This window comes from Takifugu flavidus, chromosome 6 (assembly GCF_003711565.1).
Source record: "Takifugu flavidus isolate HTHZ2018 chromosome 6, ASM371156v2, whole genome shotgun sequence".
NCBI classification, from domain to species: domain Eukaryota; kingdom Metazoa; phylum Chordata; class Actinopteri; order Tetraodontiformes; family Tetraodontidae; genus Takifugu; species Takifugu flavidus.
Genome location: NC_079525.1, coordinates 1855285 through 1878204, shown reverse-complemented (window position 1 = coordinate 1878204; position 22920 = coordinate 1855285). Strand labels below are relative to the sequence as shown.

At 41.7% G+C, this 22920-nt stretch overlaps 3 protein-coding genes across 7 annotated transcripts; all 3 read left to right on the top strand.

The window, feature by feature from the left end:
* The first annotated feature begins 813 nt into the window (after positions 1-813).
* gne (glucosamine (UDP-N-acetyl)-2-epimerase/N-acetylmannosamine kinase) lies at positions 814-12335 on the top strand. Of its 3 annotated transcripts, none has more exons than XM_057036782.1 (14): positions 814-958; positions 7764-7835; positions 7939-8087; positions 8208-8454; positions 8562-8769; positions 8845-8997; positions 9100-9312; positions 9517-9604; positions 9791-10001; positions 10094-10223; positions 10306-10527; positions 10755-10937; positions 11084-11200; positions 11316-12335. In XM_057036782.1, exons 2-14 carry the CDS (start codon positions 7803-7805, stop codon positions 11549-11551), a joined length of 2190 nt encoding a protein of 729 aa, XP_056892762.1. In that variant the 5' UTR covers positions 814-958; positions 7764-7802; the 3' UTR covers positions 11552-12335. The 3 variants fall into 3 exon arrangements, with proteins under 3 accessions (XP_056892762.1, XP_056892763.1, XP_056892761.1); XM_057036783.1 differs by lacking the exon at positions 814-958 and adding an exon at positions 965-1621; XM_057036781.1 differs by lacking the exon at positions 814-958 and adding an exon at positions 6407-6813.
* Positions 12336-12810: 475 nt separating this feature from the next.
* clta (clathrin, light chain A) lies at positions 12811-18253 on the top strand. 3 transcript variants are annotated; one of them, XM_057036786.1, is made up of 7 exons: positions 12811-13111; positions 13759-13787; positions 14325-14442; positions 14543-14654; positions 15275-15328; positions 16848-16883; positions 17862-18253. In XM_057036786.1, the coding sequence occupies exons 1-7, from the start codon at positions 12934-12936 to the stop codon at positions 18031-18033; spliced, it is 699 nt and encodes a 232-aa protein (XP_056892766.1). In that variant the 5' UTR covers positions 12811-12933; the 3' UTR covers positions 18034-18253. The 3 variants fall into 3 exon arrangements, with proteins under 3 accessions (XP_056892766.1, XP_056892767.1, XP_056892768.1); XM_057036787.1 differs by lacking the exon at positions 16848-16883; XM_057036788.1 differs by lacking the exons at positions 15275-15328; positions 16848-16883 and having other exon boundaries at positions 12812-13111.
* Positions 18254-19671: 1418 nt separating this feature from the next.
* Positions 19672-22352, top strand: nansa (N-acetylneuraminic acid synthase a). The gene is made up of 6 exons (XM_057036784.1): positions 19672-19930; positions 20536-20751; positions 20863-20962; positions 21133-21287; positions 21415-21681; positions 21783-22352. Exons 1-6 carry the CDS (start codon positions 19799-19801, stop codon positions 21990-21992), a joined length of 1080 nt encoding a protein of 359 aa, XP_056892764.1. The 5' UTR covers positions 19672-19798; the 3' UTR covers positions 21993-22352.
* Positions 22353-22920: the final 568 nt, after the last annotated feature.

Genomic DNA, 22920 nt, shown 5'->3' with positions numbered 1-22920 from the left:
GTCTCTGGTGTGTTAAGAGTGAATTTGTCTGGAATAGATATGTTCCGAAATCGGTCTTGGCAAACAATCGTAAATATTAAACTTGTAGAATATTCAATAAAAGCTTAGTGTGTGGGGGGCCGCAGACGACTCCCACCTCATGACTCCGTGAATTGTGACGTGAAGCAGAATGCAGCCAAAGAAAATCACGTGTGATCTCGCGAGATGTTGGTTTCGAAGGGCGAGATTCTAGTTCAGCAATGGGACAGTGGCGTGCTTGTGGGGGTGCATCGCTGAAGCGGAACACCCAATACAGTACGATGAAACCTGTTCAATGCTTGCTTTTTAAAATTCTTCATGTGTGGGATCTCTAACGGATAAAAAACCCTCAAGATATTCTTTCAGTGAAGTCGTGCAGATTTTCATTTTGTAGCAGGACTCGTTACTACAGCCCACGTCTTCCGAAAATTGCCACGTAAAATTCAGTCATGTCAGGTTGGCCCAAGTGAGCGATACGACTTCCGTTAACCGTCGTAGAAAATAAATGGCTGCCACCGATCAGCAAGCATTTCACCTGCAAATGCCGCTTGCATATTTAGATTTGTACACTATACACACACAGAAAAAAGCATAAAAAGTAGTGGAAGAAGCTTGCGGTTGTATGGAATTCTATTACTGCTATTAACGAAGAACATATTAGTTTTGTATTATTAACCAAACAAAACAGATCGTTATTTTATTAGTCACATGCAATCGTGCTTTTAATGCATGTGTTGGATTTTAAGAATATATATACATCTTTTTTTAAAAAACAACACATTTTTATTTTCATTCTGAGCCTGCAGAATCCGGTCACACTCTATTGTTGACGCTGAGAGGCCCCTCATGTTTGCTTAACAGTGTCCCGTAGCCTCTGGAAATTTACAGCATGAGATAAAATTTAAAAAAAAAAAAAAAGCTGCGTGCCGGGACATTCAAGGTAACAAGATCTCGTGTTCATCCATTAAGATAAAAAGAGCCTTAATAGTTAACTCATTTGAGAAATTAGCTCAACGGTAGTGTTAGCTAACTTTACGAGCTACGCTACAGTTAAACCCTCGCTGGGAATGACTGGGAGCGGCGTCACCGTTAACGATGCATCACTCCGAATAAAGTAACGTGCTGTTGCGGATCATATTATTCTTCGGCGGGGCTTTTTGGCTCCGATCTGCCCGGGGCTAACGTTTGTGCGCGGTCGGACCGTAAGACTAACGGTATAAACCTAAAGGGAGGCGGTGCAGAGCGACCAGTGCAGTTCGCTCCGCGGGACATTGTGCGATTCCAGGCGAAATGTAAATGTAAAAAATCCGAGTGGAGAAAACGGATCAGACTGTTTCCGAAATCGATTTAGCGAGTTTTCGTCTGAAAGCCAGAAGCAGCTGGAAGCAACCATCATCAGACGGCTTCTCTTCTGGTGCCTATTCTCAAGTATTCTCTATGGATGAGAAAGCAACTACAATAAAACTACAATAAATACAAGAAAACGGATCCGGATCGTCCCGCATAAACTGGCAATTATGACATCGATGGCTGCGATCTGTTGTTATCTGTTATTCAGCTTCCGCCCCCGTTAAAGGTGACGACCGCTATAAAGGCTCTTCAGGTGGGGACTAAAACCATTTCGTGATTTATTTTTTATTATTTTACCAATGCTAGATTTAGTTTTGAAAAGATCAGAATATCTCCCCGCATTGTGCTCTTAGATAAGAGCTCCAGTTGTCTCAACTAACAAGTTTAATTCTCTTAAGTAAAGATTTTTGTCCGACCTGGATGACTGAGAACATCCATCGACATTTGTTTGACTTGACGTTGTAAACCAAGCCATTATGTCACGTATTTTAAATTAAAGAAAATCATATTTCTCGTCATAAACAATAGATGACAGTGTCTCATTATCAAAGAAAGTGACGGTGCTGAAACTAATTGTAACGTTGTAAACAACATTTGTCAATTTTGCGTTTTATGCCAGACAGTAACGATACAATTTGGATTAGATTCACCGACATTAGCTTGACTTCATATTTGAACTGTCTGGTAATCCCGAGGACAAAGTCCACAGTTCTTTGCCCTGTCTGCTTTTTATGCGATTCCAAATGAATAACTAACACTTTGCAATCGTCATTGTTGAAACGATACCAGGAAGTCAGAAAAATCTTTCAATTTGTCTTTAAAGTAGATTTAAAATGCCTCAAGGCAACAGAAAAGACCATTGTTGTCCCTGACAGAAAGAATCTCCCTGCAAGCGTTTTTCTTTCCCTGCATTTATTGCTTTTAAAGTGTAATTTTAAAGAAGGTATTTATGTAGAACTTGTATTACTGCTTGTGTATTCCTTGTTTATGTATTATGTATTAGTCAGTGTTCTTAGTCAGTAATGTTAAGAGAAATGCAGATGGTTCAGTCTTCTGGCAGAGGTGAGACCAAATTCCAGATGTGTGGAGTGTATCATGTGAGACTGGATATAATGGCCCACAGAGACAAATGGCTCAACACTAGTTGTGAGACATTTTGTCACCTGCAGGATGAAATGGTGATGTAGTTCTCCCGTTGACCGCTAGATGGAGAATGAGTGCGTTTGAATGGGAGTGACAATTCAAGATAACGTAAATGAGATTGATCTGGCTGCATCTTCAACATTATTTTAAAATTTTCTTCATCCACTTTTTAATTGAATAAAATTTAATAACAACCAGGACAAAGCCTCCTCGTCCAAAAGCAACATGATTTTATGTTGAGAGGCAGCCTGGGAGCGGAGCCCTGCCCCTAAAGTGACCTGGGGAGACAGGTCTGCAGCCGGACTCTCTTTGGTAAGATGGCTGCAATAAATGACTTTCTTTTGCAAAGAAGTTGTTAGTGGCCAACTCATGCAGCCGTTTTGTGCGCTATCTGTGTTCCGGGTTTTGCTACTAACCAGGATGTGTGTAGGTTATTATTGGTTGTCACACACCTGGGTTTTTCACACACGCAGGGTTGTGATGCAGAGGAGCTCAGAGCGTAGACGATAATACAGATTGGGTCCTTTTTTACTGGTTTGTATTGTGTGACCTTTTGTTATGTGCAAGTGTCAAACGCCATCTGATTGATGCCAAGGGCTGCAACAGAAGTCCTATAGGATCAATTACTTTGCTATTGGAGCATTTACCAGAGCTATCCTGAAACCTGGACCCAGTCAAGTGATGCAGTTTAACTCCTGGGTCAGATCTAATCTCTCATCTGATGGTCCCCCTCAAACATCCACATTACTGTTGTGTGACGTTTTTATTGAACAATATATAACCACGACCCTTCCCAAAAACCCCAATAAAAACCTCACTTGTGTTATTTATAGACTCAGTCCTAGAAAGTAATATAACTTTATTCCGTCACGTCCTTTAGTCAACATTTTTCCAGTTTGCTGTGTGTCGTGCTGGTGTGATGTCATGAAGACAGAGATGATTTAACACTTTGTGTTGACAAATCACACTCATCATCACACTTTTGGCTCTATTGTTAAAATCCCCCCACGTGCCTCTAATATACTTAAGTAGCACTCTCAGACCTTTTTCACTTTTGTCAATGGGTTAGGGTTAGTAAGTTTGTAAATGGAAGCTTATGAAAGTCGGTGATCTGCTCGCCAGTGGATCATTCGTCTCCTTTCTCCTCTCAGCCAATCGCTGTCCTCGACCCTGCCCCAGTCCAAAGCAGCCCCTCCCCTGCTGAATCTGTCACTGTGCCTCTTTCTGCCGTCCTTTCTCTTTCTTTCTCTAATGCTTAAAGGCTTTCACAAGCTCCCCCGCTCTCCACTAATTAATGCAAGTTGGATAAAAAGCAGGAAGGGAGAAAATAGTTGGACTGAAACAAACCAGGGCAGAAGGTTGTATTAGAGCAGACTCCACGGACGCAGGATGGAAAAGCATCTAGGTTCTGTATGCATCAATCCACACGTGAGTCCATTTTCCCTCAACCCTTTATACGCACCGCCTACGTACCGCCTCGTCTTTGTGCTCTCTTTGTCAGACCACAATAATCATCTATTTCTTCACTCCGTCCTCTCTTCCTCTGTGGCTGTGTCATCCCTCCGTTCGGTCTCAGCATGTGTCCCTTCCCCCATACCATCGTGCTAGCTGCTGATGCTGTCTTGTGATGCTTGAGTAAACGTCACGGTGTGATAAATGAGGTTCAGGGAAACTCACAGGATTGAATCTAAGACGGCTATTGATGCAGAACGGCCTCACAGTGAGGATCAGGGCTGATCTCGCTTGTTTTCATTTGGAATTCACTGAACTCTTTTTAAAATGTTAACGTGCGTGGCTGCCACAGCTTAGGTCATACCTGAATTCTTTTTTAGGTCATGTCAGTATGAAACAATCTTTTTTTATCCAAACAGAAGTGAGGAATTAGAACACACAGGCTTTTACATGGAAGGATTTATTATGTAAATGTTAAAAAGTCAGTGTAGCATCGTAATCTAACTGAAGGCTCCCAAATGAAGCAATAGAAATGTTTGTCTTGAACACATGATGGAATTTGATATTTGTACCTCAGTGGGAGTCTTTTTTCACATTAGCCCTTATTTGTTAACTTATTCTGATGTCAATGCTTTTTGATTCCTGTTCCTTGATGACTGCTATAAAACCATTTTGTCATTTTTAAAAGATTCTACCAAGGTTAGATTTAATTTTGAAAAAATGTTAAAGAACAGAATATCTGGGAACTGCACCCTTTTAGTGCACAATGGTGCCTTTATGTTGCAGAAAATGCCCAGGAAATGAGCTCACATGCAGTTTAATGGACATTTGTTCGACTGACGTGGTTGAAGCTAATTGTAACACTGTAAAAACAGCATTTGTCAATTTTGTGTTTTATGCCATACAGTAACGATACAATTTGGATTAGAGTGGACTTTCACCGACATTAGCATGACTTCATATTTTGTTTGAACTGCATGGTAGTTGTGAGGACAAAGTCCATAGTTCTTTGCTCTGTCTGCTTTTATTGCTTTTAAAGTGAAATTATAAAGAATGTATTTATGTAGAACTTGTTTTACTACTTATTTTTTGCTTATGTTTATGTGGTCATTTATTTTTTTAAGTGAAAGAAACAAATTCTAACAATCCCCTGGACTGCAGGACATTGTAGTCAGTGTTCTTAGTCAGTAATTTTAAGAAAAATGCAGATGGTTCAGTCTTTTGGCAGAGGTGAGACCAAATTCCAGATGTGTGGAGTGTATCATGTGAGACTGGATATAATGGCCCATAGAGACAAATGACTCAACACTAGTTGTGAGACATTTTGTCACCTGCAGGATGAAATGGTGATGTAGTTCTCCCGTTGACCGCTAGATGGAGAATGAGTGCGTTAGAGTGGGAGTGACAATTTAAGTTAATTTAAATGAGATTGATCTGTCTGCATCTTCAACATTATTTTAAGATTTCCTTCATCCACTTAGAGTTCATACAGTCGAAGTAATGCATTAATATTCCTGGCTGGAAATGAAGTATAGAAAAAAACAAAACATTTCTCCTACACCTAAGAAAATAATGATGTTTCAATGTTGATTGATTTAATAAAAACGTGGACAAAGCCTCCTCGTCCAAAAGCAACATGACTTTATGTTGCTGTTTCTTGAGAGGCAGCTTGGGAGTGGAGCCCTGCCCCTAAAGTGACCTGGGGAGACAGGTCTGCAGCCGGACTCTCTTTGGTAAGATGGCTGCAATAAATGACTTTCTTTAGCAAAGAAGATGTTAGTGGCCAACTCATACAGCCGTGTTGTGCGCTATCTGTGTTCCGGGTTTTGCTACTAACCAGGATGTGTGTAGGTTATTATTGGTTGTCACACACCTGGGTTTTTCACACACAGCAGGGTTGTGATGCAGAGGAGCTCAGAGCGTAGAAGATAATACTGATTGGGTCCTTTTTTACTGGTTTGTATTGTGTGACCTTTTGTTATGTGCAAGTGTCAAACGCCATCTGATTGATGCCAAGGGCTGCAACAGAAGTCCTATAGGATCAATTACTTTGCTATTGGAGCATTTACCAGAGCTATCCTGAAACCTGGACCCAGTCAAGTGATGCAGTTTAACTCCTGGGTCAGATCTAATCTCTCATCTGATGTCCCCCCCTCAAACATTCACATTACTGTTGTGTGACGTTTTTATTGAACAATATATAACACACCCCTTCCCAAAAACCCCAATAAAAACCTCACTTGTGTTATTTATAGACTCAGTCCTAGAAAGTAATATAACTTTATTCCGTCACGTCCTTTAGTCAACATTTTGCCAGCTTGCTATGTGTCGTGCTGGTGTGATGTCATGAAGACAGAGATGATTTAACACTTTGTGTTGATAAATCACACTCATCATCACACTTTTGGCTCTATTGTTAAAATCCTCCCACGTGCCTCTAATATACTTAAGTAGCGCTCTCAGACCTTTTTCACTTTTGTTAATGGGTTAGGGTTAGTAAGTTTGTAAATGGAAGCTTATGAAAGTCGGTGATCTGCTCGCCAGTGGATCATTCGTCTCCTTTCTCCTCTCAGCCAATCGCTGTCCTCGACCCTGCCCCAGTCCAAAGCAGCCCCTCCCCTGCTGAATCTGTCAGTGTGCCTCTTCCTGCCGTCCTTTCTCTTTCTTTCTCTAATGCTTAAAGGCTTTCACAAGCTCCCCCGCTCTCCACTAATTAATGCAGATTGGATAAAAAGCAGGAAGGGAGAAAGTAGTTGGACTGAAACAAACCAGGGCAGAAGGTTGTATTAGAGCAGACTCCACGGACGCAGGATGGAAAAGCATCTAGGTTCTGTATGCATCAATCCACACGTGAGTCCATTTTCCCTCAACCCTTTATACGCACCGCCTACGTACCGCCTCGTCTTTGTGCTCTCTTTGTCAGACCACAATAATCATCTATTTCTTCAGTCCATCCTCTCTTCCTCTGTGGCTGTGTCATCCCTCCGTTCGGTCTCAGCATGTGTCCCTTCCCCCATACCATCGTGCTAGCTGCTGATGCTGTCTTGTGATGCTTGAGTAAAAGTCACACTGTGATGAATGAGGTTCAGGGAAACTCACAGGATTGAATCTAAGACGGCTATTGATGCAGAACGGCCTCACAGGGAGGATCAGGGCTGATCTCGCTTGTTTTCATTTGGAATTCACTGAGCTCTGTTTAAAATGTTAGTGTGTGTTATCCAAATAGACACATTAGAACAAGTTGAACACTGGCCTTTACAAGAAAGGAAAGGCTGTATTAGTAGTATAGAGGGCCAGCAGATGAAGCAATAGAAATATTTGCCCTGATGAAATTTGATATTTGTACTTCAGTGGGAGTCTGTTTTTTCTCATCAGCACTTGTTTGTTAGCTTGTTCTGATGTCAATGAACCCTCCATTCCTGTTCCCTGAACTGTTGCAGGATCAAATGCAGCTCAGTTGGTTACCCGCTCCTTTTTCTGTATGAATTGTCAGAACCCAATCTGCTCTGGAATTTGAGATTCCTGTGATTTCCCTCCACAGCTCAAAGATAAACACTAACTCGTGTGTGCTCTGTGGATATACCACCTTCAAAAAACCCAATCCAAAACTATTATTTTTCAAAATTCAAATGTCTGCGTGAAGATATAGCATTTTAGCAAGATCTTTTTGTATATTCATGCTCTACATCTCTACAGTTGTCCGAGATCTCAGTAAATATGAAGTGTTGGTAAAAAAAAAGAAAGAAAATACTTAATTATGAATTACCCTTGTCATTGAATCACTCCTTTTTTGGTTTTAGGAGTTTTACTATTGGAGAACGCAAAGATTCAGAGAGAAAATGGACAGAAGGAGGATGGAAGATCAGAACCAAGTACGTTATCAAGTCACAATAATAGAATATTTGGAGGTCATATGAAATACAAATTTTACATCATTTCTGTGTTGATTAGCAATTGTGTGGTTATTTTATCTAGTGCAAGAGGAGGCTGAGAGTGTGTGTGGCAACATGTAACAGAGCCGACTACTCCAAGCTCGCCCCCATCATGTTTGGACTCAAATCCCACCCGGATGAGTTTGAACTGGAGGTCGTGGTGCTTGGATCTCATCTCATTGACGACTACGGGTACGTTCAGACGGCGTCCTGCTGCTCTGCACCCACCCCAGTACTATATCTCTAAATGTTCTGTTGTTCATCGGCACTTCGTTTACTTGCACATTTACTGTCCTTTTTCCTGCTCCACAGCAACACTTTTCGTATGATAGAGCAGGATGACTTCGACATCGGGTCAAAGCTTCACACTATTGTTCGAGGGGAGGACGAAGCAGCGATGGTGGAGAGCGTTGGGCTGGCCCTCGTGAAACTCCCCGATGTCATACAGCGACTGCATCCTGACATCCTGGTTGTACACGGCGACCGATTCGACGCGCTCGCTTTAGCCACGGCCGCAGCCCTGATGAACATTAGAATACTTCACGTGGAGGGGGGGGAGGTGAGCGGGTTTGCATTAGATAGGCAAATACACCGACGGTGACTGCTGGAGACCGTTGTTTGCTTATTGCATCAACCTTTAGTTCAAGCCTTACTTCTCTCATGCAGGTGAGTGGCACTATTGATGACTCGATCCGCCACGCCATCAGTAAACTGGCCCATTACCATGCCTGCTGCACGCGCATGGCAGAGCAGCATCTCATCGCCATGTGTGAAGACCACTCTCGCATCCTGCTGGCAGGCTGCCCTTCATATGATAAGCTGCTGCTGTCTCACAAGAAAGAGGACTACATGGATATCATCAAGAGCTGGCTGGGTATGCGTGGGGCAGGCATTCCTTCATCTCGTAAGAAATGATCGATGTTCACGTTGGCTGTCGTTTGTGTTCTAGGTGACAACGTGAAGGAACATGACTACATCGTGGCTTTGCAACACCCGGTTACGACTGACATCAAAAACTCCATTAAGATCTATGGGCTGATGTTGGATGCCCTGCTCTCATTCAACAAAATCACCCTCATCCTCTTCCCTAACATTGATGCCGGTTGGTTTCACTTCATCTTCCCTCCATATAAACAAACCTGCCTTCCTCAGAATTCTGACAGGAAGTATTACTAATGTTATGTTCCTGCCTCCCTGTAAACAGGAAGTAAGGAGATGGTGCGTGTGATGCGGAAGAAGGGGATTGAGCAGCACCCTAACTTCCGGGCAGTGAAGCACATTCCCTTTGAGCAGTTCATCCAGCTGGTGAACCACGCCGGCTGTATGATTGGAAACAGTAGTTGTGGGGTGAGAGAGGCCGGAGCCTTCGGCACCCCCGTCATCAATCTGGGAACAAGGCAAACTGGCAGGGAAACGGGTGAGCGTGCCAGAACCGAGTGCAAATAAAATTACCTAAATGTCTCGGGACGGTTTAAGGGAAATATGGCATGATCACATGACCCAGTCTCTCGAAGCGGCCTACTGCCATCTCAGAATGTTGGTTATCTCGCTGGGATTTGCATCAGCGCTGGATAACTCAGCCTTTTGGATTGATTGAATCATTTCTTCTCCTTGCTGGCAGGTGAAAATGTTTTGCACGTCAGAGATGCTGACACTCATAATAAGATCTACCACGCGTTGGAGCTGCAGTTTGGAAAGCGATATCCATGGTATTATCGAGCATTTTTTTCTTTCTTCTTTTCTCTCCCTTAGACTGTGTCCTCCACTTTGCCGTAGTTATTTCGCATGACAGTAAAATGTAGTTACACACATGAAAAATTTACAGCACGTTTAGGTTTCAGAAGTGCATTTGGATGGCGAAACTGCACAACTGACGTGTTTCTGTTTTGCATCAGCTCCAAGATTTATGGTGATGGCAACGCAGTGCCTCGCATTCTCAAGTTTTTAAGTAGCATTGACCTGGATGAGCCCCTCCAGAAGACGTTCTGTTTTCCCCCAGTGAAGGACCCAATCTCCCAGGACATCGATCACATCCTGGAGACACAAAGCGCTCTGGCTGTTGACCTGGGAGGCACCAACCTCAGAGTGGCCATCATCTGCATGAGGGTAGGATCCAAGAATGATCCAAATATATCATAATGATAATTGTATGTTAGTATACCTCTCTGGTCCTCTTCACGTCCTCCCTCTCTGTCCAGGGCAACATAGTGAGGAAGTATACACAAGCCAATCCAAAGACTTTTGAGGCCAGAATGCAACTCATATTGAAGATGTGTTCAGATGCCATGCGAGACGCAGTTTTTCTGAACTGTAGAATACTGGGTGTTGGTATGAGAAACACACACTCACAGTTTTTTACTTAAATTTGAGTTTAGACATTTAATCACACCGGACCCTTTCTACATCTCAGGAGTGTCCACAGGTGGGCGTGTGAACCCGCAGGAGGGTGTAGTGCTGCATTCCACAAAACTGATCCAGGAGTGGTCCGCGGTGGACCTGAGGACACCCATCTCTGATGCCCTCCACTTACCCGTCTGGGTCGACAACGATGGCAACTGTGCCGCTTTGGCAGAGAAGAAGTTTGGCCATGGCAAAGGAGTAGAGAACTTTGTCACTGTCATCACAGGAACTGGTGAGATGTCAGGAGAAATCCATCAGCAGTTTATATGGTCTCCATGGATTTAATAAGATCATCTTAATTATTTAAGAATGTTTAATATAAGTGACAGGAAGTAAAACTTCAAACTGACTTTTTAAACTAAATGGCTACGTGTAGTGCTGTTTTTTTTTTTGTTTTAATTTTAAAAAAATTGAATCTATTGAAATTTTGAATAAGAAAGCGGTTTTGTCTCTTTAAAGGTATTGGAGGGGGAATTATCCATCAGAACGAGCTGGTACATGGAAGTACCTTCTGCGCAGCAGAGTTGGGCCACATCATGGTGTCATTTGATGGCCCGGAGTGTTCCTGTGGAAGCAGAGGATGCATAGAATCCATTGCATCTGGCATGGCCCTGCAGAGAGAAGCCAAGAGGCTGCACGATGGTGAGTGTGTGTTTTCGTCTGTAAACTCATCTGAAAACTTTAGGAATGTTTGGGAGCGAAGGTCAGCTGCTAAATACACGTCACAAGATATTCAATGTCATCCAGCATTGATTACAAACATCTCTGTGTGGTTTGTGTCTTTTTAGAGGATTTGTTGAAGGTGGACGGACTGGATATGAAAATATCAGACCCAATCACCGCTGCCCATCTGATCAATGCAGCAAGGCTGGGCAACTCCAAAGCTAACATTGTTCTGAACAAAGGTCAGCACACAAGTGTGGAAGCATGCACTCACTCCCGCAGAAGCTCATCTTAAATGAAGATATATTTAAATGACCAAAATACTGTAATTTACATGTTGTTTTCTCATCACCACAGCCTCCACAGCACTAGGGATGGGCATTATTAACATCCTCCACATAATGAACCCTTCACTGGTGATCCTGTCTGGAGTCCTGGGCTCTTACTACCAGGCACCAGTGCAGCGCACCATAATGGAGAGGGCCCTGTTTTCCGCACAAAGCGTCAAAGTTGTCATCTCAGATTTGGAGGAGCCTGCTTTACTTGGAGCAGCTAGCATGGTCTTGGATTATGCTACAAGACGAATATATTAAAGGATTTACTGGTGTTTAAGGTTGTTTTTTTTTCAAAGATAGTAGCAGCTGTACCAGCCAGGTCTACACTTACACACGAGAGGAAGCTGTACATTATGAAGTCTGATCAGTAAAGGAAGTTACAGAAATACACATTCACACACCTGTGGCTAATCATGCAGGCCGGATGTGAACAGTGGGTCCATTGTACAAATAAGACACCACAGACATTCATGGTATGGTAATATTGTCTGATTGCAAAGCCACTGTAAAGCCAAACTACGGTACTAATGAAGGACAGGATTCTATGAGTCAGCCTGAATTAAACCTTTGTTAAATGTGACCAAAATATTCTATGGCTTCCCAAAATCCTTCTGAATTGCATACTGCCTCACATTATGAAGCATCTTTAATCAAAAGGTATTGTTTTATTTTTCACTGTTTTTAAATTATTTGACATTTTGGATGATGAAAGTGCTTTGAAACTGTCTTGAGTAATTGCAAACGTTTCACGAGTACTCATGATAAATGAAGAAACGTGTGCAATCGTGCTGAAATAGAATCATGAAGTGTTTGGACCATAAGATTTTTTAATGTCTTAATACCCTGGAGTTTCTTCATGCGCTCTTGTATGTACTCATATCCTTGGCTGTAATTGTTAATTGAAACTTGATTCATTTTGTATGTTTTGTTTTAATTTTTTCTAAAAATGTTGGTTTTGCCTTTTGGGGCAACATCTTTATAGACAATGTGGAAAATGGGGGTTTTGTCCCAATCACAGAAATAAAAGATGGATCCTTTCAAACTATCAAACCAAAACAAAACACAGAAATTGATCATAACTCCAACAGAGCTTGGATAGGTTAGATGTTGGAAAATCGATTTGACACCACCTGCAATGTCACCTTGAGTCAGTTGATACTGGAGACTGCCAGAGTTAATAATTAAATAGCTTGACGTTATACTTAGTCACGATGCATGAATCCAATGTCAGGGGATTGACGGTGAGCAGAGAAAAACTAAAGTAATTAATAATTTAATGTTAAAAGTTCATCTTAGTGTCCCATTTAAATAAAAAAATGACCAAATATCGCGCTTTTTCACAGCCGAATCTCGCACTAACTGCGGATCACAGCTCAGACGTCACGTAGCAGGTCATGGGACCCGTACACCAGGAGACTTAAGCATCTGATTGGTCAGCTGCTGCTAAAGCCTTTTTCCAATTGGTCCTCGCTCACGTCAATCAGCGTACTTGGCCTCTGATTGGTCCGTCGACCTTTTCCGTTTTCGACGGCTCTCGGCATATTTTCGTTGTCCTTCTTCCCGTTGAGATAATCGAAATCGGTCAACCGCAGCACCTGTCCGGCGTTCACCGCGTTCATCTCCACGCAACTATTACAACAATGGACGATTTTGACATGCTGAACGCGCCCGCCACCGGGAACGGTGTCGGCGTGGAAGAAGATCCCGCCGCTGCCTTTTTGGCTCAGCAAGAAAGCGAAATCGCCGGGATTGAAAACGACGAAGGCTTCAGCATCCTGGACAGCGGAGACGTCCCCTCGTCGCTGACCGACTCCAACGGTGGGTGCAGTCTACCACAACGCCAATTCCACGTTTACACTTGTAATCCGAATCGGTCCTATCGATCGTTTACATTGTCCACATTTGAGCCAGTATGTGCCCAAGCTTGACGCCTTTAGCCGGCTTGCTAACGTTAGCTACGCCTGTGTAGCTATCATCAATACATTAGCCAGCTAAAGGCAACACGATCCTGTGTAGTCAGTAAAGACAAAATGGAGAATGAAACCGAAGTATAATGACATATTTAGGTGTTTATGGAGCCTCTCGCCCGCGTTAAGGTTCGTTTCAATGGGTGAAGCGGCCCGATAACATCAGCCGCCTCATTCATTAGGTTGCACCGGGGTTGGGAATGCGACATATTCAACGTGTTTGCATTTAAAGTGACAACCGCAAGAGGAAATCCATGGATCTCCAGCGACCTTCGACCGACCATAACTGCCTCGTTTCCTTGAAGCCGCAGCTTGGATGTGGTTTTGCAATAGTAATCTGCCAGAGCTGCTGACATGTGCATTCTTTGTCGTAAATGGCGAGGGTTGGCAATGATGCAATGTGTTATAATGTGCATTGTTTCTTGTGTAATTTATTCTTTTTGGACTACTCGATCCTTTCAAATTCTGATTCCTTTTTTTTTAACTGTCTTTTTCTAGGTGGTGCCGTCAATGGAGATTTTCACGGGGTAATTTTCCCAACATGGTCTCATTTTGGTCTTCATGTTTTGTTCATTTCTCCTCTTTGCATCTGTTTAAATAAAACACGGAAAAGGGGACCTTTCCAGAACCAAGCCCAATCTCTAATATTTTCAATAATTTAAGCATTTGGTAACTATGTCGTTGCAATATCAATGACCAGAATCCTAATAATAAATCCTGCATCCTGAAATCCTCGAAAGAATGCATCTACATTTTCAATACACGATAGTCAAAAATGGTCTGAGGTCTGAATAGCTGAGTAAACTCTTGCCAGCTTCCTTTTCCTGTCCTGCCATTGCAAAATGGCTTTATTTTGCAATGACAGGACCTTTAATTTGAAATGTTAAGACTCAAGACTGATTAAATGAATGCTTCCAAGTAAAAACTCAGAAATGTGGCGCTTTTGTTGAATCATGGTGGAGTTTTAGCCAGTGTAGCTTTATCTCTGTTGAAAAAGCAGCCTGATTCACAGAAACTGTTAATGGTGGTGCCTGTTACCTTTTATTGTTTTCGTTTTATTCCAGGAAAGTAATGGTCCGTCGGACGCCTATGCCGCTATCTCCAATGCAGACCGGCTTCAAGCTGAGCCTGAAAGCCTACGCAAGTGGAGGGAGGAGCAACTAGATAGGCTGGAGGTGCTAGGTAATACAGAACACATCACAATTCCTTATTTTTCTGATTGTACCTTCCTCTGGCGTTTCCCTACCCAACTCTTGAGCACACCTCCCTCTACTCCTGTCAGATAAGAATTCTCGCAAGCAGGAAGCGGAGTGGAAGGAGAAGGCCAAGGTGGAGCTTGAAGAGTGGAATGCCAGGCAGAACGAGCAGCTGGAGAAGACCAAAACCAATAACAGGTACTGGTTTTGCTGACCTTTAGTGTTGGGACGGTCAAAAACGGGAACAAGGGAGCCAATCGATTGATATGTGCATTAATTTTTGATCTTTCGATGAGCCTTCAAAAATGTTTTGAACTGTTGATGTCTAATCATTTAGTGCTTCACATTTAGTGGTCATGTGACTGAGAGTTGGGTTTTATCCCCCAACAGTCACATGAGAGCTCATCACGTTACATTTCTGTGTCACTTTCCTTCACTAATCACTCTAAACGCCGTTATTAATACATTAGCTGCAGCCACAACTCACTTCTTAACGGTGCGTTTGGGATATGATTCCTTTCACATTGATTTTCTGTCCAAGACACGTTACTCTTTTCGACAGCGATCGTTAGGTTGCTTAATGTAAACTGATTAAAATGAAACAGAACCTGAACAGACATTAATTGTCTTAAATATGTAAAAGTCACCAGGAGATTCGACGTTAGCTTCTCTGACCCTTTGAATCCGGATGTTGCGTTTGAAAATGGAGGCCTGGTTGAGTGTTAACCTGTTGTGCTTGTGTTTCCATCCCTTTTACGGCTGTCTCTCTTCTTTCCTGCCTTCTCGCTGCTCTGTCCGTGGGGCGGACGTTTGTCCAGGGTGCTGGATGAAGACTTCTACAAGCAGCCCTTCTCTGAACTCATTGGTTATGTGTATGTTGCTCCAACTAACATCCTCCCCCCTTCGTCTTCCTTTGTTTTTGTTTTCTCCGCTGTCATTTGTTCCCAACCATTAAGTCTTTGACATAGTTTCCTTCCCCTGTTGTCATGTTCTTTGAGCCATCTTAGATTTTATTTTTAAAGGGATATGGCAACTTTTTTTATTACTTCTTTCAGGTTTTACAAACAGGAAAGTTGCCCTTCCTGTGGTAGGGGTCATGAAGCCATAAGGTTTTGTGTCTGAACCCGCTAGCCTGTCATACATTTCTCCTTTATTCCTTTTAGATGCAGAAGAGTTCATTTTTTAAAGCCACATTTGGACCTTGTTGTGAAACACACAGTTGAAAAGAAAATCTTAATCGTCACTATACAACACAACGAGATTTAGCTTGACAGAAAATACACAGAAGCATGTGTACACAAATAAATATGAGTAATCTGGATCAACGAAGGTAAATAACAAAAGTTACCGTATCCTTTAGTGTTTCATCATTTCTTTTTGATCATTTGTGTTGTGTTCTGAGAACGCTTTATTCGCCCCCTTGCCCTGCATGTCATTATTGTCTGGATCTCAGGATATCTCAGGGAATGACCTTCCATAAGACAAGTCTTGAGTCTTCCATTGTTCCTTTACCTACGTTTCTCTCTTCCACAATCATTTCGGCAAAAAAGGTTTTGCAAACACGTATTTCCTCTTTCTTTGTTTTTGTTAAGAGTTTATCCAATGAATCTGGTTTGACTTGTTTCAATGTTTGTGTTTTTTTCCCTTCAAATTAAGCCAAATACCATTAATTCAGTCAGGATTATTTGTTTGAAGCAGCTGTGTTTGTCCCCACGTGGACGTTGAGGTTTCCTTGATATTAAAATGATATAAATAAACTAAGATACACCTTGTTTCTCTAGTTGAAACAGGTTCCCAGTTTCTAAAGTGATGTTAAATGTATATTAATGATTTTTGAGGATGCCACGTGTGACATCATGGAAGCCACAACTGCTTCAAACTAAACAGTGGTGATGCTCTTTTCGAGCATCAGCTGCTCCAGGCTGGTCTTCAGGACGATGTGATTCCAGTCGTTTAACCTGTGCAGCCTTTGGTTTTCCTATCAAGTCTCAGTGAAAATCTAATCTGCGTGGTGATGTCCTTCCTTTGTACATATATTTAAAAAAAACCAAATCAACACCTTAAAGTTGTCTGATTTGGCCGTTCTTCGTGGAGCTCCAGTTGGTGGTGTGGGTGCAAATGGTGGACATTTATGGACATTTTCAGGAGGTAAGAAAAGTGTGGAGATCATTTGTAGACGGTGTGTTTCCCACTCAAGGCCAAAGGCTGCACAGCGAACCTGCCGCTTAGTTGAAGGTTATTGATACAAAGAAAAAAAAGCTCTTTGCATGCCAGCTTTCAACATCTGCATTCAGCTCATTTTTGTTGTCTTTCATTTTACTCCCTCTCTCTTCTAAATTCTGACTTGTGAAACTGTTTCTCCCTGTTTTTCTTTTTCTATGCACCTTAAAGCACACACATTAACCATCCTTGCTACCGCCTAGACCAGTTAAGTAAACATACAAAACCCAGACTTTCCATAATGCTTTTTTAAAACTCTTTACAGGGGGGTAAATGCACTCCTCTTTCCGTGTGTTTACGTCATGTAATGTGTCCCCATCCCAACGGTTAAATCCACTGCCTAAACGTTTAAGTCGGTGTTCTCGTGGTGTCGTTTTCCTCCCCGTGTTCTGCTCTTGGTTGTGACAGTGAATGTTCATTGGCTTCCCATTTCCATTTTGCTTTGTGTAATGTGATGTTCATACAGTAGCTGCTGGGGTTTTTGCTTGCAGGGTGGGATGAAACCATACAAATATCTGTGTGTAACTAGAAAAAGAGCATGGCAGTGGAAGTACGAGTTTGTGGGCGGGATTTAGTTCAACCCTAACGGGTAGTTTGCATCTCAAAATGTCTCGTAAGAGTCACACCTCAGTTCTCCTTTATTTCCTTTTATGTTATTTGTGTCAACTTTATGTGGGAAGTCTGACACAAATGTGTTGTTTGGTGACTGTGAGCACGCAACTATAAGAAGAACTAGATCTTTTTCTACAAATCTATGAGTAGCCTGCTACACATGCAATCCTGGGGCAAGTTAAACGGTGTGTAGGACCAGAAAAGACTCACTCCTGGATGTTGCATAGTTTTCTTTACAATTCTCTCAATTGCATATTTTTTTAAAGCAGATTTATTAAGTCTAAAGCAGATTGCAGGACTATTGCAGGCACCTCTCCCTCTTTGTGGGCATTATCGGATGTCTCTACCCCAAGCATGAGTCTACTGAACCAAAAAAACAAAAGCATCAAATATTTTACTGCATTCATAAATGATCTATATTAATTTGAAGTGATTCTAAATTCACCCAAAGTCTGAGTTTTCTGATGTGTTAAGCGAAGGGCTTTCTCTGGGGGGGGGGTTCCGTGTACCACTACATTTTGCCTCTTCATCCACTGATTGTTCCTTTCGCTGTGTCCTCTCTGTTGCGTGCAGGGCAGCAGAGGAGGCCATGATTTCAGATCTGGATGACAACAACCCCGGCACAGAGTGGGAGCGGGTGGCTCGGCTCTGCGACTTCAACCCAAAGTCCAGCAAGCAGGCCAAAGACGTGTCTCGCATGCGCTCCGTCCTGATCTCCCTCAAACAGTCCCCGCTGGTCCGTTAGACGGGCCGATCCGCTCGGGGTTTCATACTATATCATCCCTCTGTCACTACTCAATATCCAACCCATCTACTCGTCTCCCACCATAGGCTGAATACTGAAGAGAAGTGGACTTCTGCCCCTTCTCTGCTTCTCTATTAATCTTGCAGTGCAGTGGAAGGTCGTGGTCCCACCTTCACCTGAGTCCTCCAAAGGAAAAAAAAATAAAAACCCTGAAGCACCAGCTCAAAATGTTCTGCCTTTGAATGGTTTTCACTCACAGGTCTTAGCATTCCATCTTCCAGTGTTTCCTTCTGTCCATTTAAGAGCAGGTCTCGTCCTGTGGAAAGTTGGACACTTGTCTAGAGAGCGGTGACACCAAAGGGAAGGATGGAATATTTGAGCCTACAGCAGTCAACACCATTCCCATTATGCTGTATTCTCTTTTCAGTATGTTTTTTTTGTTTTTGAGGACCAAATAGCATAAAACTAATTAGTCTGTGTACTTTGAAGTGTGTGTAGAGCCCGCTTGTGGTATGTGATGTTATTTCAATCTATGCATTTCCCTTTTTCCGAAATCTCTCCGGTCAGGAAAAGAACAACGTCCAGTCATTGCAGTAAATGTGACCAGTTTGTGTGTTTTTAAATCTCAACGGTGTGTATGTACACTATACGTGTACCTATGTACATATACAGAAGCCTATATATAAATACAGTATATAAAAACTATGTCACTGAAATTAGGCAGTTTACAAGAGTAGATATTGGCCAGCTGTTGCTTGACCTTGAGTGTTCATTGTCTGGTTGATTTCGTTATCAGTAAAAAAAGTGAAACTGTCGTCTTGTCTTCACTTTACACTCACTCGTATTAGCTGGAACTGAGGCTTAAAACCCTGTGCACTGAGTCGGTGTTTTAAATTAATTTACTACTTTATTCAAAATACCTGGGCTACGTGACGGCCTATCACATTAGCTCCAGTGTAAATACTTTAAATATGATACATGGACTCAAGGACAGGATCGAGTTTTTGATACACACCTCATTTTCTATTAGTTAATGGAAATGTTTTTATTCTCGCTCTGTTTCTGTATTTAATAGTTGTGCCCCAAACCACTGCTGAGTTTAAAAACCTTGGTGTCTTCTAACGCCTTACTTGGGTGAGGCAATTGTGTTTGTGTGAATATATCTAAATATAGTAATTATATCATTAGAATAATTAGAATTAGAATATAGAACATACTCTATATAGAATATAATTAGAATATATCTAAAATTTGTGTTGTAGCTGTAGATCTTATGCAATAGTGAAGATTTGGGAATGGCTGAATATTTCTCTTTAAAAGAAATAATGTTACTAAGGTTTGTACTTCTGTCCCTGACCTTATGTATGGTTGGTTAACCGTGTGGTTAAAAATTATTTTGATGAGTCATAATTACAACAAACTGGTTAAATCATATATTTACATTTGGTTTTTTTTTTTTTTTTTTTAATCAAGACTATCTTCCTTATTGGCCTTTTATCCTCCAATACTGCATTTCAATCCACTGACTGGAGAGCATTTTAGTCTTACGTGTACACGCATGCTTTCAGTTCAATGATGCTTTTATTATCTTAACGGAAATGCGACTGTTAGACTGAACTATAACCCGGAAGTTCTTGAAAGGCTTGGGCGTACGTCAGTCTATTAGTTCCACTCGGCGTCTAAAGAGAGGCTGCGCTGCTATCGTTCCGTTATTTAGCAAAATTCCTCCGATTGGCTTTATTTTCTTTGCTTTTTCAAGAACAAAATGCCGTTAGAGTTTGAACTGTGTCCTGGTCGTGTGGTGGGAGGAAACCATCCGTGTTTCATTATCGCTGAAATTGGACAAAATCACCAAGGAGACATTGAAATCGCCAAGAAAATGATCAAAATGGCAAAGGTAACGGATCTACTCCACATTGATACTATTTTAGTCAACGTTGTAACTTAGTTTTACTAAGCAGATATTCCTCAACATTTCATTCATGGTGTCGTGATTAACGTCGTAACGTAATATTCTTTGTGCATGGTATGTATTTTCTAATTGGCTGATATGAAGCGGTATGTTATTTTTTTATTGGTTGATGTTGATCTTTTGGACTGGGGTGTGTCAAGCTCCGGTTGAGCTCCGCGATGCCCAGAGGGGATAAATACCGGTAATACATTGTATTGCGTGAGAAACACCAGGTGTAACGGATGACAGTGTAAAAAGATTGTAGTGCATGTGTGAGTGCATGTGTCAGACTCCGAATGTGAGAGACTTGAGAGTAATTGTTCATGTAAGACAGCTACTGCTAACATGATTTTAACCGTCATTAATAAAGATAACAATTTTTGAGAATGTTTTTTGTTTTGTGACAAATTCCCAATCTTGATTCCCAAGATCGTATCTCTCTAAATAGGATTTCATGTGGAGCAGAAGCTACAAAAAAAAAAAAAAACTTTCAGTGTTTTTCAGGTTTTCTGTCTTTAATATTAACACTTGCGCCGTATCTACCTTCACAGGATTGTGGTGCCGATTGTGCCAAATTCCAGAAAAGTGAACTGAAGTACAAGTTTAACAAACGAGCTTTGGAGAGACCGTACACTTCCAAACACTCTTGGGGGAAAACGTATGGTGAACACAAGCATCATCTCGAGTTTACTCATGAACAGTATAAACAGCTGCAAAAATATGCACAAGAGGTGGGGATCTTCTTCACTGCCTCTGGGATGGATGAGGTAGGAAAGACTTTGTTACATCTGAACACTACAACCTTGTTTTATTTGCGAGGAAACCATAACGAACAACTTTTAATTCATTTTACCTTTTATTTTATTTTCCGACTTCAGATGGCAGTAGAATTTCTTCATGAACTCAATGTGCCTTTTTTCAAAGTTGGTTCTGGAGATACCAACAACTTTCCCTATCTGGAAAAGACTGCCAAGAAAGGTAGGATTCCCATATTTTTGCGACCATAAGGCGCACGGTATGTATTTTCGATATATTTTGGGAGCTGCAGCAGTTATAGACCAAAAACTTTGAACCGTTTCATTCTGCTTTGTTTCATCATCAGGAATATTGTATTTTGAGTTTATTTACAAGGCTGTTGTCTGTCTCAGGACGTCCCATGGTGGTGTCTAGCGGGATGCAGTCTATGGAGACAATGCGTCGAGTCTACAAAACAGTGAAGGAGCACAATCCGAAATTTGCCATACTGCAGTGCACCAGTGCCTATCCCCTAGAAGCTGAAGACGTCAACCTGAGAGTGATAACGGTGGGAAACTGAACATCTGTCCACAAAGCCATTAATTACCCCAGAATATGGTTAAAGACAAGTTTAAATCAGCTGACATGGGAAACCAGTGAATTCAAGAGTTGTTTTGTTTGTTCACTAAAAACAGGAATACCAGAAGGAGTTTCCCGATATCCCTATTGGGTATTCTGGCCATGAGTCAGGCGTCAGTATTACAGTAGCAGCTGTGGCTCTTGGAGCAAAGATCGTCGAGCGTCATGTGACCCTGGACAAGACATGGAAAGGAAGTGACCATGCAGCCTCCCTGGAGCCACCTGAGCTAGCCGAGCTGGTTCGCTCCATTCGACTGGTAGAGAGGGCACTGGGGAGTGGCGTCAAGAGGATGTTGCCTTGTGAGAAGCCATGCCATGATAAGGTGACATACAAATTGTGGTTAAATGTGGCTTTTAAAACACATGGTCAAAATTGTGTTGTTTAAAAATATATGCTTTTGGATTCTTGTTCTTTTCAAACCAGCTCGGCAAGTCTGTGGTGGCCAAAACCAAGATCCCGAAAGGAACTGTTCTGACTGCAGACATGTTGACAGTGAAGGTGGCAGAGCCCATGGGGGTCAAGGCTGAGGACATTTTCGAGCTGGTCGGTAATACCATGATGGAGAACGTGGAAGAGGACGAGAGCATTGCGCCTGAGTTGGTGGACAGCTATGGGAAAAAAGCCAAATGTTGATTTTGCTAATTGCCACTGAGACGTGTGGCAAATCTACTCTCTAATCAATTCAGTTATACTAGAAAATCAAGAGCTCTCTGTTTATGATCACACTGCTGCGGTCTGAATGTTGGTGCGTAAAATGGTTTACTTATTGGTAGTTTCTAAGACTGTAAGAAGACATCTTAAAGCATATTTTTTTCATCAGTAATTTAAATGTTTGTCAGCATTGTGACACACGTTCGGGTTCAATCTGAATTTTACAAATAAAATGACTTGATTCTTCTGTTTCAATCTGAATTTTACAAAAAAAATGACTTGATTCTTCTGTTTCAATCTGAATTTTACAAATAAAATGACTTGATTCTTCTGTTTCCGGCAGCCTCTTGTATTTGATGAACTTATAAATGACAAACAGAAATACTCAGCACTAAATAAAAAACATTACAATCTGTTTGAACTTTCATACTTGAATGAAATGTATATTTTTATTCTGCTTACATTTGCACTGTGATTCATTTTACATGTTAAGTGATTCCCTGAAATGTTTGGTGGTCTTTCCTGTACACTTGTTCATCAGCAAAGTTCCTAAAGATGAAATATAACCCCCCCACCCAAAAAAGTAATTTACCTCCTCTGATATTGCGAAAGGATAAAAATGAAAAGAAATGGGATCTAGTTTTCTTGTACTAATGCAACAGTGGATCATGGCTGTTTCCAACTCACACTCAGCAATGGAGGGAACATTTGCAGTGTGGATGGCCAACTAGTAGTAAATTTGAATAAATATCACGCAGTTATATTTTATCACACGTTTATCAAGCAGCCAACCGTTATTTTCATAAAACCAAAAGTGAGGGAAAATGATGTACTACAGCGCTGAAGAGACCCACCAATAAGATGCAGTGGCAAACGAAGACTCCTCCCATGGCCTCTAACACGTCCGCAG